General features: G+C 40.6%; 1 protein-coding gene across 1 annotated transcript in view; it reads left to right on the top strand.

Annotated features, from left to right (window-relative positions):
* Nucleotides 1-1,614: 1,614 nt before the first annotated feature.
* HECTD2 (HECT domain E3 ubiquitin protein ligase 2) overlaps nucleotides 1,615-14,527 on the top strand; it is a 33,118-nt gene continuing 20,205 nt past the window's right edge. The window contains exons 1-6 of the mRNA XM_021539523.2: nucleotides 1,615-2,004; nucleotides 6,134-6,263; nucleotides 10,762-10,900; nucleotides 12,303-12,405; nucleotides 13,269-13,358; nucleotides 13,915-13,979. Coding sequence (XP_021395198.2) covers nucleotides 1,780-2,004; nucleotides 6,134-6,263; nucleotides 10,762-10,900; nucleotides 12,303-12,405; nucleotides 13,269-13,358; nucleotides 13,915-13,979 — 752 coding nt within the window. The 5' untranslated portion in view covers nucleotides 1,615-1,779. The remainder of the gene's footprint in view (nucleotides 2,005-6,133; nucleotides 6,264-10,761; nucleotides 10,901-12,302; nucleotides 12,406-13,268; nucleotides 13,359-13,914; nucleotides 13,980-14,527) is intronic.

The raw sequence follows: 14,527 nt of genomic DNA on the forward strand, positions 1-14,527 counted from the left end.
TCTTACAGAAATATTTCCCACGGCTCCTGCAGGAGCTACTTGTGTAGTGCCAATACTCAGAAAAACCATCATGTGGTTTTTCTCCACCTGAAAAACAATTTTGAAAATTTGTTTCACATGGTCTGTAATGCTATTCACACTCTGTTCCTGAAGCTGGGAGAAAAACTCTTCTTCGGACACAAAATTAGAGTGGTCTGAAGGCAGCTTGTTTCATCTGGCAGCTAGTGGTTTGAAGAGCTTAAATTGGATGTAGGTTAGAGTACACAACATTGTGCCCCTCTCACTCAGCAGGGCTCCTGCAGCTTCACATACCAAGCCAAGCAGCAGGTCAGTACGAAGCCAGTATGTGTGACATCTGGTCTAGATTTTGTCTTGCAACCAGTTCAACACAGCACCTCTTCTGAAGATGGTATTTCTTCACATACTTAAGCAAAGCTCAGCACAGCCAGGGAGCCACTCTGAGGCTCTGGCTGCGGGTACTGCCCGCGACCTGCCCAAAGGAGGGCCAGGACCCATCGCTGCACAGCCTGGCTTTGCCATCAGAGACCGGACCAGGCTCACACATTTGTTACATGTTCATTCCTCATGATACGGTGCAGTCCTTCGCAATAAGGCTTTGACTCCACATACATGGTATAGTGGGCACGGTGTTATTTGGTCGAAGGTTGGACTCGATCACCTTGAAGGGTTTTTTCTACTTTAATGATTTGACGATTTCTGTATTTTCTCGTTGGAGCGTGACCTGAAGCGGCGAGGAACGTGCCGTGGGGCGACAGCGCGGTGTGAGGGGTGCCCCTGCGGGCACGGCCCCGGGGCGGTGTGAGAGCAATGCCGGCACGGCCCCGGGGCGGTGTGAGGGGTGCCCCTGCGGGCACGGCCCCGGGGCGGTGTGAGAGCTCTGCGGGCACGGCCCCGGGGCGGTGTGAGAGCTCTGCGGGCACGGCCCCGGGGCGGTGTGAGGGGTGCCTCTGCGGGCACGGCCCCGGGGCGGTGTGAGAGCTCTGCGGGCACGGCCCCGGGGCGGTGTGAGAGCTCTGCGGGCACGGCCCCGGGGCGGTGTGAGGGGTGCCCCTGCGGGCACGGTCTGTGCCAGCCGAGCAGCACCCGGCACCACCCGGCGTGACAGAGGCGCGGCCGTGCCTAGCGGTATCCGCCCCGAGGGCCTTCGTCTAGCTGTATATATTTATACATATTTTATATGTAATATTTTTATACATAATATTTATGTTTGTATTTGTTTATTACTCATCTATTTCCTCGTCGCCACTCCCGGATCCCGCCAGCGCCCCACACCCGGCCCGGCGCCCCTTGCCAGGGCGGCTGCGCCGGGGCCGGCCGCAGCCCCGCGCCGGTTCCTGCGCCGCGGAGTTTCCGCCGCCGTGTCCCCGCTCCCCCCGCGCCGCGCCCCGGCCGCCGGGCGCGTTTCCACGAGCCGCCCCCGGCAGCATGGCGGCGGCGGCCCCCGCCGCTGCCCGCGGGCTGTAGGCGGCGCGGCTCCGGCGGCGCTCCCGGGCAGCGGCTCCGGCGGCGCCTCCGCCGCGCCGCGTCCCGCGCTCCCCCTGCCCGCCGGGGCCGCGGCGGGGGCGGCCGGGCTGCGCCGCGCTGCGCTCCGCCCCGCCGTGCGGGGGTGTCTGGGCGCCCGGGAGCAGCGCGGCTGCTGCAGTGCCGCGGCGGCCGAGCGGAGCGGCGGAGCTGAGGGTGCCCGCGGGGGCAGGCGGAGGGAGGCGGAGAGGAGGGCGCGGGTGCCGACGGCGCTGAGAGGCTGCCGGCAGCGGGACCATGTCGCTGCAGAGCCCCCCGGCCGCCGAGCTGCCCCCCGGCCCCGGCGAGGGGCATCCGCCCGGAGCGGAGCTGAGCCAGGGCAGCGCCGCGGCCCCGTCAGCCCAGGAGGGCGGCGAGGAGGAGGAAGAAGAGGAAGAAGGGGAGAAGGAAAAAGAAAAGGAAAAAGAAAAGGAGGGAGAGAAATTGCCGCCCACCCCGTCGGCGTCCGCCGCGGCTGTCGGGGTAAGTCCCGTCGGCTGCCCGCGGGCCCGGCTGTGCCACTCCGCGTTCGCTTGGTGTGTTTGCCGCTTTGTTTGGGAGGAGAAAGGGAAGGGGGGAATCGTCGTCTTCATTTTCTTTCATGTTCCTTTCCGCTGGGAGGCTTTCATTCAAGTTTCTTAAAAATAACAAGTGCATCTGTAAGCAATGACATAATGAAGCTATAAATTCTCCATCCACTTATAGTTAACATTTTACAACGGTCTGCTCTGTCGGGTTAGTCATGACTGAGGGTTTGCAGCCTTGTGAATGTTCATTAAGGGTTCTCGGGGGTGGAGGGTTTCAGCTCTAATACACTTAATGGCAAGAGAAGTAGCTGGGAAATACTTCTGTGGTTTTGACTTTTTGTTTAAAAATCTTTTCCGTTTTTTTTAAATGATTAATGAATTAATGCAGAGAAAAAAAAATGGGAAAAGGATATTTGCCAGAATAACTTCCTTTCAGAAACCTTTTTTTTCAGGTTTTTAAATTATACCAGGGTTGTGCTTTTCTTTCTGCTGACCATACGATATTATAGAACATAAAATTTTCCTGACATGAGTTGGATATCTTACATAGCTTAACAATAGAACTTGTGGTAAGTTTCTTCAGTCCAACAACAGAATAAAAATGTCACTAATCCTGTAGTAATGCACTTAGGAGGTTTTAGTTCAGCAGTTCTGATAGGCATCAGACTTATTAGAAGTTACCATTTAACTTATCATTTATTTAAATTCATAATTTGAATTTAAAAGATTGCCCATATAATATTTATGCCTGTCAGGAAATAATTGTGATGTTAAACTAAGGAATTGTATGCAAACTCCTTGGAGCAATCCTGCCAATTTTGTGTTTTGCCTAAACGTTCCAATCTTCTGAAAGACTTTCAGCTTTGTCAGAATGTGCAAGAATATGTTTATTCTTGTGATTTAAATATCAATTTGGTGGGAGAAGTCTGTAATGGATGAGTGCCCAGGATTTTTTTTTACCTTTGAAAATCTATCTCCACCTTAGACTTTGAATGGTAAAAGCCAGTCCCTTGGAATAAAGATACAAGTGCTGGCCTAAAATGTGTCAGGCTTAGCTCAGTGAATGAAAAATGTGTGCCCCTGGATGGCCATGTAGAATTCCAGGTACCTTAAAAGAATCAGAACTTCTTTGTAGCTGGGCATCCATCATGTACCTCTGAAGTGTTGCCCACAGGCAGGAGCTGTCTAAGTGGACCTGCCCCAGAGGAGCTCAGACCTGGCTGGGTGTGGTTGTGAGTCAGGTGCAGGGCAGGGTTTGAATTTACCAAGAGCCTAACGTGGGGTTCAGGAGCATGTTACAAGGGAGTGGAGATAGAGAGGGAGTTTTGTGGAAAAATGTCATAAACTATCCCTGAAGAGGTGATAGTTTGGGTATCAGCATTCAGATTCTGGAAATAAATTTGTGGAAAGCTAAGTAATTTGCTCCCTAATAAATAGGAATAATTAGAGACTTCTGGAAAGGAAAAACAGTCCAAAGTTACACCTTTGAAGCTATGAATGGAAGGGAAAATCCTGCTTCTAGTGCAACCTGTTGCACTGTCAGATGTCTTTTGGAAATCTGAGTGTCCTCCATGTCTTCTTGCACAGGAAAGAAAATCTTTTTGTCCTCACTAGTCTTTGCTTGCCATATACATAAGGGTCTTGAGTAAGCAATGTTTGGGCTAACACAGGATTTTCCAGAAGCTCTTCTAGATGATCTCTTGTCCCTTCCAAGAAAGCAGTCTGTATGTGCTCATTGCAAACGTTTTGACTTGTTTTCACCATTTCATTTAACTTCAATAATGAAAAATACAGTTTTATAAGTATAATGCCAGTAACTCTCCAGTCCTATGGAGGGCTTAGTGCTTTGGAAAACTTCCACTAAGAAACCAGCAGAGTTGTGGGTTATTAATATGATCTTAAAACAGGACTAAAGATTACTTTGATCCTTTACTCCCTCAAAGCATATTCATTCCTTTTGGTGGGTGGGAGGGGGATGGTGGATGTTCAGTTTCCTGGTGGCAGTGTGCTTGTAGAGAGTCTTAGGTTCTAAAAGCTCAGTGACCACCTGCAAATTTTTAAAATATGACATGGTGCTGTGCACTTGCCCTAGATTGCTCACCCCGGGGGTTGTCAGAATTTCTCATTAATGAGCATGAAGTTTCCCTCCAGGACCTCCCAATAAAGTCTTTGTCCATATGTTTGTCTAATATTGTTGGAACTGTACTTGAAATAGGATGATGGAGTTAAAGAGGGGATGCAGTTTTTGTTCTTTATGATCACTGCTGAGGGAGGTGGCAGTAAGGAGAAAGTTTTTAAGAAACTGTTCACCTGTAGTATTTCAGTCACATGGCTGGAGTAAAACCTAGAACGCTAAGTCAGTCAAAAAGGCTGTCACAATAATTTATTTAATAAATACTCCTTTTTTCAATTATATCTATTCCCTATTAATTGTAGTTAGACTAATCTGTGCTTCACAGCTTTTCTGCCCAGAGCACACATTTTGTGACAGAGCCGATTAACCTTAGATGGAGTTTCTAAAAGTTCTTTTTCAGTCACTAATGTTTGTTCAGGGTCTATTTTTCTCCAGTCATGTGCTAGATGACTTTTAAGAATCATCGTAATGATATTTCAAAGGTTATAAACTAAAAAGAAATGTTAATCTGAAAATTACACTGGTAATTGCATTTTATTTTGGAATGTTTCTTGCGTATATGGAATTTGGAACTAGAAATTGAAATTTGGTAAAAATACAAATTTTATAAATTGAAATTTGATTTTTTTAAAGCAAGAAGTCCTGATGATTGTTCAAATTTACAGCTTAGTGAGTTATGAGCCATGAAAAAATAGCTGTATAGCCACAGTTGGTTAAATTTCTGGCAGTGCACCAGCTTGTATACACTGTGGTGTGGTGGGTTTATGGGCTGTGTTATTACTCTTCTGGTGTTTTTTCAGGATGTTGTGATGAAAGTGAAGTGCTTTTCTTAGAACTCTGCATGTCTTAGTTTAAATGTATTTCTGTTAAGGGAAAAGGGAAATGTACTGATTCAAAAAATTTGACAGGATATTACATGAGAACATATATTCTCATTTGCAGAATTAAAGTTTTGATTTGTATGGAAACATTTTTCTGAGAGCACGAATGCCAGGTATCAGGAAAATGAGTCTTTAGGTTACTGTGAGGTTGAAAATCGTGATGTGTGGGAAGTGTGTGTATATTTTTTTGAGCTGATTTACCTTCTTCTGATATCAATTGATGACTTGGAATGGAGATGAAAATTAAAATATTCATCATGAGACTTCTGTCATCTCGGGCAAGCCTCTTAACCTCGCCTATGCTTTGCAGATTCTGTAGTAAATAACTATATCTAATAGCACCCAGTGCTGATTAGCCAACAGACTAATTGGCACAATCCTTAGGAAGTCTGAAGCATGATTTCACTTCTGCTTGTTGTTAGAACACATTAGTGATCAACACTTCCTAACAGAGACTTGTGCAGGCTCCTTGGTGACAGCATGTACAGGTGCTCAAGCATGGAGTCTTTTATCACTTTGTTAACCAAGTTTTGTTGGTCAGTCTTTCTTCAGTGGCAGCACATGCTGACCATTTTGAATCATTAGGGAGTTTTACCCAGGTAGTCAGTATTGAACTGTTTTTACAAGTTAGAATTTTTGGCCCCACATTTCATGTCTGGGGAAATTTGTCTAAGCTACTTGAATATATTAGGGCTATTTGGAAAAAGGAATATGTGACACTTTCTTCTGTTTAAACTGAGCTGAGTATAAAAGTAGACACTAGGATACAGAAAGTTAGAATGTTATTGACAGCATCCTAATTGTATTGTGTTTTCCTCACAGAAATCCAAGCATATCTTCATATCCTGCAAATTAATACTTGAATTTTTTTATGTAATTGAAAGGAATTTTATGGTACCTCTCCTGAATTAATTTGAAACAAACTTGAAGAATCATTATTTATGTTTTATTCAGTTATTACCAGTCTGATTTAAAAGGTATTTAAGAATTCTGTGTAATAACCTCACTAGGAAGATTACTATAGCGGTAATGTATTAGCCCTTTAGCCCATACTGTCATCTTAATTACAGGGGTTGGAGGAAGGAGCCAAAAATCAGTTTTCCACTTTCAGCAATTTCATCACAACTATCAACCAAAAGAAAGAAGGCATCGGAAACAGAAATTCGCTTACGCAACTTGTTATACCCAACATCAAAAACGGTAAGAGAAAAAAAAGACCTGTGTTACTTAGTTACCAAGTTTAGAAGGTGCTCAATTTTCTGCCAGTATTTGTATTGTGGTAGTGCGAGAAAATCTGGAAATCTAGATTTCATTAAATTATGCTCTGTTGTACATTGTACAGGCAGTGAAACATATCATAGCCCATGCTCAGTAGAGGTTGTGTCATACAGACAAGTTTGATAAGAAAAAACAAACAGACCTGGAGAATGGAGTAACTATCTGAAATTTTTAAGAAAGCTACTGATTCGGCAGTCTGAAAGTTTAAAGAAAGGTACTGATTTAGCAGTCTATCTGCAGATACTCATTGTCTAGCTGAAATCATTCAATGGAATGATCAGTGTCTCTAGAAATTGTCAGAACTTTGGAGAAAATTATTTTTTTGCTATCTGAAGGATGGTGGGAATGAGGCAAGTGTAAGGCTTTTAAGAGAGGCAGTTGCAGAGAGATGGTGTTTTGCAGTGAAGATGAAGGCCAGTGAGGGCAGAAAGTAAAATGCACAGGCAGCAATTAGTAAGTTCTGAATAGCTTCATAAGTGAGAAGGAAGATTGTTGTGCTGTGGCGAGGTAACAATACTTGAGGGAATGATAGAAAGTGTAGCTCTGTATTCAGTATGGTAGGCTAGAATCATGAAGTGTGGATGAGATGATGTTGTGGTTAGACCTGGAATTTTTATTAGGCTTTTGGGCAAGGAATTCAGTAATTTGGGACTTTTATTCATAAAAGACTCTAGAAACATTTGTCAGGTTTGTATTGATCTTGTCTCTGAAGAAGTCCCCTTCAGGCTTATTGTGCAGTGGTTCACTAAGCCACTCAGTGGATTTGAGGCAAGAAAGAGACTTGACTGAGAGACCTCAGTAATGTGACTTTGAAACAAAACGGTTGACAAGTATGCTTAGTTTCAAAGTTGTGCAGGAAAAGATGGTATATTACTTGCAGCATTAGATTCTTGCTAAAATAGTCTTTTATTAGTCCTGTTAGCTATACTGCAAAACTAAAAGTCAGTGCAAGACTCTTTTTTTTTAAACAGTTTTTGTTACGGGGTAAAGAGGTGCTTTCTACTCCCAAAACAAAGGCAATCACTGAAACACGAAAGGTTTGAATTACATCTCAGACAGGGTTTTTTTGCTTAGTTCAAATTGCTTTGTACTACACAAAGTAAACCACAGTGGCTGGAGATGGCCAGTAAAGAGTTCTCTGACTGTGCCAAAACATACCAAAAGTCTGTTTCTCTCCTGACCCCCCATCCTTTCTTTTTTTTTTTGTACCTGGCAAGAATGATAAACCCTAAATATCACTCTCTTGAAGTGCCCTCAATTTTGCTGCAAATGGTGTCCTCCCAGTTGTAATTACTGCCTCATAAGTATTTACTTGGTAATTTTCACCACACTATTGCATGGCAATACTTATAGTCAGGGATATATTCTTGAGCTAGAGCTCAGTGTGTAAAATTGAGCAGATGCTGTGGTAGTTTCAGGATCAGAGTAACCTGCCTATGTAAAACCAGAGTATTTTTATTATCAGTCAAAGGTGAATTCAATATATTTTGAGGCAGTATGTGTATTCTTTGGAGAAATTAACAATTTGAACAAATTTATCAAGTGAAAATTCTGCTTTTGCTAATCTGGCTTTTAGCAATAATGCTTGATTGGTGTTTGGGTCTTTTTGCAGTTTATCTATACATGTGCTATCTCTGAACATGTGTAGCTGTATATATATATAGGTGTATATACTGGTAATACTTCAGGCTCAGCTTCAAAGAACATTAATTTCATTGAAAAAAAAAAAGTGTGGAAAACCTAATGCTGGTAAATACAGCATGAAAAGTAGGGGGATGTTTATGTGCTACATAGGTGCCACACTTCTAATGTAACAATTATCTGGTATGAAATTTATATACTAAATAGATTTTTCTAGTTATTTTCTAATGTTACAATTACCGTAAGTTTTGTTTGCTTTATCTTCTTTGAAAATCTTCATTGGGCAGCAGCTGTGCTGGTCACAATGAAAATAATTGCAGCATTCATTTACTCTGAACTTCCCTGGATTACTCAATTCTGCTTTGTATCAATGCAATTTTCTTCACCAAAGTTTTTGATATTTCCCTAAGCATTCATGCATTGCTGAATCTTTTTACTTGATGTAACTGGGCAAGAAGCCAGAAATTACTGTTTTTTCTTGTCTTGTAATACTGTGTTATTGCTGTTTATCAACTCAGTAAAATTTCCCATTTCTACTCAATGAAACTCAATGTGAAGGATCTTAATTAGGATTCTTTACTGGCAGAAGAGCAAATAAATCTATGTACAAATAAATTTGAATGATGACAAAACATACTGAAGCTGACCATATGTGTTAAAGATACTATTAAAAATCAATTTTAGTATATGTAAATTAAACTGCGTTTCAAAGAAAATTGCATTGCTGACAGGGTGAAAGTTACCAGCTTACCACCTGCAGCCTCAATTTACTGAATTGAGAAGCAGTGTCTGCCAGCAGATGTCTCTTCTACAGACGTTTAAAGAATGTTTTCCTCATTTTGGTGTGTTCAGCTAGTTATAACTCAATATTTGATCCATTTAAAATTGAGAAGATAAAATGAGAGTTAAATCAAAAAGCTTGTTATTCTCAAAGTATAAAAATAAGACAAATTCTTAGATCTTTAAAACCAGTCCATTCTGCTTTCAGAGAATGGTGTTCAATAGCAGAACATTTGCATGGTTGGACTGTTTGGCACCTTGGCTTGGATTAATTTATCTGTATGTCTGCTTTGTTTTTTTCAATTGCTACTCTTATCTTAAAATAGTTAAAATTCCATCTGTGAGAATGGACAAGGTTCCATATAAGTGATTGATACCATCCTTGGGGGATTGAGGGCAGCTCTGAGCTGTTATCTCATGAACGATGCCTGGGTTAAGTCACACGGACAATGACTCTGTCATGAGTGTGAGGGGAAAAAAAATCTGCTTTTGGATTCATGGGACTTTTTTAGCATCTCTTTCCCTGCTGTGATAAATGGAGTAGGCAGCAGTGTAGTGATTCTCCTTTGATGTTTCATTAATTTAAAAAAAAGCAAACCTTCAAAAAAAGCTTAGAGGGGTCTTATACAATTCATAGAGGATTTTCATTAAATATGTATGACTTTTGAGGACACTTTTATTTTATATAGTGTCTTTTATCCCAAACATGTCACAATTCATGTAAATGCCTTTAAAAATGAGCAGCATAAATCAGACTGTTAAGAGTGTTTGAGGATGTTTGTGAAGACACTGTCAAAATGAGTGTTGGAAACACAGTGGAAATATTTTTTCATGTTTTGGGTGGGCTTGTCTTGGCTGACTGCCAGACACCCACCAAGCTGCTCTGTGGCTTCCCCTCCTCAACAGGACATGGGGAAAAAATAAGATGAAAAAGCTCATGGATTGAGATAAAGACTGGGAGTACACTTTCCAATTATTGTCATAGGCAGAACAGACTTGAGGATATTAATTTATTGACAGTTAAACTAATCAGAAGCAAAACTCAAAACACCTTCCCCTTCCATGCTTACCACACCTTCCCTTGTTCTCAACTTCTCTCCAAATCTGCCAGCAGCCTGATCAGGCATGGGCTCTCCACTGGCTGCAGGGGAATCTCTGCTCCAGACCCTGGCTCACCTCCTCCTTCCTTCTTCTTTTCCACTGATGTGGGTGTCTGTAGGCTAGTTTCTTTCTTTCTTTTTTTTTTTTTTTTTAATCCCTCCTCTCTCTCAGCTGCTGTGCAGGTTTTTTATGCTTTCCTAAATATATTGTCACAGGGGTGCTACCAGTGTCACTGGTGGGCACAGCTTTGACCTGTGGTGGGTGTGTTTTGGAGCTGTGTCGGACACAGAGGCAGCCTCATCTCTCACTGTAGCTGTTGCCAAGTCTTGCCATGCTAATCTGATCAAATATTCTCAGATCAAATAGAAAGGAAGGAGTAGAATAGAAAGACCTTATCAAAGCATTGCCGATTGTACTAGAATACGTAGCCAAATGTATTGAAAATAATTCGAAGTTTCACCAGTAATTCTCTGTAAGACAAAAAAATTTGCCTTTCCATTTAGTTTTTTCAATAGATTCTTTATTGAAACTGTAGATGATCCACAGTCATCTCTAGCTAAAATTCTATATCACAGTGTAGAAAAATGGACTGAAGTCTTGTCCTTATATGAGAGTTGGACTTTGGTATGGTCATGAGTGAGATTTTTCTTAACTGTAAGGAGCAGTTTTGCAGTTTGTATATTGAAAATTTACAATCTATATTGGATATAGAGTAATGGGCAACACTGCTATTTTTATTAGTTAGCCAAATTTTCCCTCATGTCTGCATGTGCACATGGAAAGAAAAATACTTTTTTAAAGAGTTAGAATCAAACATTTTGGAGTTTCTTTTTTTTCCTAGTACCAATTTATTTGTGTTAGATGAATTGTATTTTCTCTTCTTTACCTTTCTTTTAAGGGAGGGACGTACCACCTCTTTGCCTCGATGTACGGCAAAAGCAGCGCATGTCTGTGGATGCATTACCCCAAGAACTGAAAGCACCGATTCCTCCTGAACCTTCCCTTCCAATTCGAACCAAAACTGTGAAAGATTTTCAGTAAGTTATACTGGTGTTCCTAGAAATGTGCTTTCTTTGGAATTATTTTCATTTTGACCTAATTCATATTGATTTTATTAATCTCAAATGAGGAAACAGTTTCAGTAAGACTGGCAAGGAGTTAGTCTGGTTATGATGGTGGGATTGATAACTCTGTTACTGTGAAAACTATCAAAATATTTTTTCTAGGTTGAAATGCTGTTCCACACAGAAAATAGCAAAACATATACTTCAGAATTAGAAGTGCAGTGAACATTTAGTTTTGGAAAAAAGTATGTATGTCTTATTGTAGGTTGGCAAATTCCTTGCAGTCTTAGGTGTTTTGGTTATACTGGCAATTATTTCTTTCTCCTATGTTTGAAATTTTGTGCTTCCAGGGAGGAAAAAGAGAGCTTTTTGATTATTCAGTGTGTATTTGGTGGGACAGAAAAAAAGCGATATAAAGGAAAATTTGCAGAGGTGATCCTTTCCTGTATTCAGATGATCCAAAGAACTGAATTATTTCCCATATTAATATTTTTGTATCTATTGACTATTACCTCTAGACAACCTGTGGCAGTGTTTGTAAAAAACTTCTTCCTTATATCTGATCTAAATCAACCCTCCTGCAGGTTAAAGCCATTAGCCTTTGTCCTGTCCATTTGAATCCCCAGCTGTGAGCCCCCACCACCTCTCCATTTCCCCTCTGCCACGGTTGCCATCCTCCAGGTAGGACTAGGTCCTTCTCAGTTGGATCTGGCAGCTGCTCCCTGTGCTGAGCTGGGTTTGGATTTCCCCATGCTGAAGATTTCTTGCACAGCCTGCAGCAAAGCAGGAGGAAGCAGCTTCCAGAGGAAGGCCTTGCACATGTCCAGGTAGATGATACCGTTCTTCCATCATCAACCAGCACCAAATTTGTCAGGCACAATTTGCCCTTAGTGAAGCCACGTTGACTGTCACCAGTGATCACCTTGTCTAAGAATAACTACCTAAGACTGACCAACTGTGCCTCAGATTAAGTTCTATTTGAAAAATTTTAAAAGAAAATTTTGAAGACAATCTAGTGAATTTGAGTCGTTTAGGAGCCGTCATACTTATTCTGAGAAACTTTACCATGTAAGTATAGCTGCAACTTAATTCTGTTCTGCTAATTATTTGTCCTAACACACTGAACTGTGACATTGTGAATTAACATTTTGAATAAAAGACATTGCTCAGGTGTATCAAACACAAACTATGCTTTTGTTCTCTTATAATACCGTGATCTTTAAATGACAAGGAAGAGGTTAGAAAGATATGGATATTATACTCCTCAGTCTTCTAAGTGTGCTTAGTGAGAGAAGCTTAAAGTTATAATGCATTTTAAAGTCTAAGTGGCTGGCAAGATCAAACCATTACCAGTATTTGAATATATTTTCTCTAGGGATGATATGGAAAAGTCGAAGGCATCGGGAGATTGGAAAGCTGTACATAATTTTTATTCTACAACTTTTGATTCTTTCTTGGAGATAAATGCTGCATTTAAGGTAGAAAATAATTCCTAATACTATTTAGTAATTACAGTGCTTTGTATCTTCAAAATGTATCAAAAAATATCTCTTAAAGGCTTTCAGCCAGATATTCATGGTCACTCAGATAATTTTGTCATGATCTCACCTGCCTTTTGTGGAAAATGTGTTATTGCATTGATTTATTGATTAAGCAGTTAAGCAATTTTATTTCAAGTTTGTGGAGCTTTAAAATTGCAGTATGTAGTTTGTTTGTGTGACACTGTGACTGTGTAGGTACTTTCTAAACAAATTACAGTTTTAAAACATTGGCTGTGTTAATGCAGAGGCCCAGGCAAATTTGGAAACAGAGATTCCCGATCCCTAAAAAAAAGGCGTGGTATGAGCTCTATTATAGCTGTTCATGTGTTATGATGGCATACTTGGTTTTCCTAGGGAATGTTATATTTGTGTTTCTGAATTCATGCTAAATTATTATTTCCTGCCTATTATAGAGCAAAATATGCTCATGATACTTAATATGGATTGTAGGATCTGAGGCTGGACAAAATAACCTGTGACCTTTAGTTATTTAATAAATACTGAATGCTTAAAATTTTCTTGCCTTTGTCTGATAATGGATCAACAACAAAGATGAAAGTTCAGTGTAATTCATTACTTGAAACCCTCTTGCATTTTTAAAATAGAATGACAATATGAATATGTGTAGGATTACTACTGTTTTGGTCTGTCTTTAGCATACTAGTTAAGGAAAATTATCTTACGTTTTGATAAAGGAAATACTTGTATCTGAACATGTTTCCTAAGCTTGTTGTTAAATTTACATTTTCAAAGATAGCTATAAAATATTCAAAATGCTTCATGTATTATCTAACTTACAGAAAGATACCAGTTCTCCATTTAATACCATTGAGGACTCTGGAATCGATGCAGAATTTGTGAATGTTGTCTATGATGCCTTATTAAATACTGTAAGTAGAGAAAAATAATTCATGTTTTATACCATTTATACCAAAATTTATTTCCCAGATTGGCATGATTTCTGAAGAATCTCTCAAAACATACTTCAAATGGTCCCATGAGAATTGTCATAGAATCAGGACAGCTGCTCTAGTAAAAGAGGAGGAAATTTTTCCTTCTAGTAAAGCATAGTTTACATTGTGGTAGTTCTTAAAGATTGCATATCTTAGAGATATTGCATGGCTGTGATGGGACTGCATGGTGAGAAGAAAAGAAAATGTGAGGATGGGAATAGTAAAATGTAGGTCCTGTGCATAGTATACAAAGGACAGGAGTATTTTAGAAATTATATTTACAGAGTATAAGTGTTGAAAGGCACCATTGGCACAACCCCACACTCGCCTACTACATCTGTGAGGAAGATATTTAGGAGCTCAGCATCATAGCACAAAAGATTTCTTAGCTGTCTTAAAATGCAAGCAAAGCAAACTTGCTTATTTGTACAATACCTTGTATTGAATATGTGTTATTACTTCAGATATTATTTTTCCTCTCCTGTCTTCATAGCCTCAAGATGTTCAGAAGTCAGTCCTAAAAGGAATAATTAATGGTCTACTGCAAGAATGGACAGGGTAATTATCATAAATGTTTGCATCAGTGCTGCACCAGCAGCACTAACATATATGTTTTATCTTTATTGTTTTAGGCAAAGAAAGAAAATGTGATGCAACTTATTTGATACATAATAACTTAATTCTTTTCGGTGAATCTGTTGAAATACATCTTGAACTCTGTAAGCTGGCATTGAACCCTCTGAGAGACAGATCCATACCCAGCCATGCATTCTGTCACCAAATCTCAGCTGATTATTGCAAGGGCATTTCTTTGGACTTCTTAATTGTGAGATGAATTTAAGAATTTAACTAGGTTAAAACTTACTCTCATTGTCCACCCCTGCAACAGCAACTAGTACAATTCCCTGATCCACAGTTTACTTCACAATACTGTTTGTGTGGGGCAGCACCACAGAAAGAGCAGTGCAGGATGCAGAAGGGGCCAGCCCAAAAGCAGGAAGGTTTTTGGAGATGGCAACATCTTGGCATGAAGTGAGAACGCATAGTGTAATTTATAAAAAGGGACAGTGGCTTGCTGTAACTCACATGTGACCCAGGTCTTGGCT

Source organism: Lonchura striata, chromosome 7 (assembly GCF_046129695.1).
Source record: "Lonchura striata isolate bLonStr1 chromosome 7, bLonStr1.mat, whole genome shotgun sequence".
Classification (NCBI taxonomy): domain Eukaryota; kingdom Metazoa; phylum Chordata; class Aves; order Passeriformes; family Estrildidae; genus Lonchura; species Lonchura striata.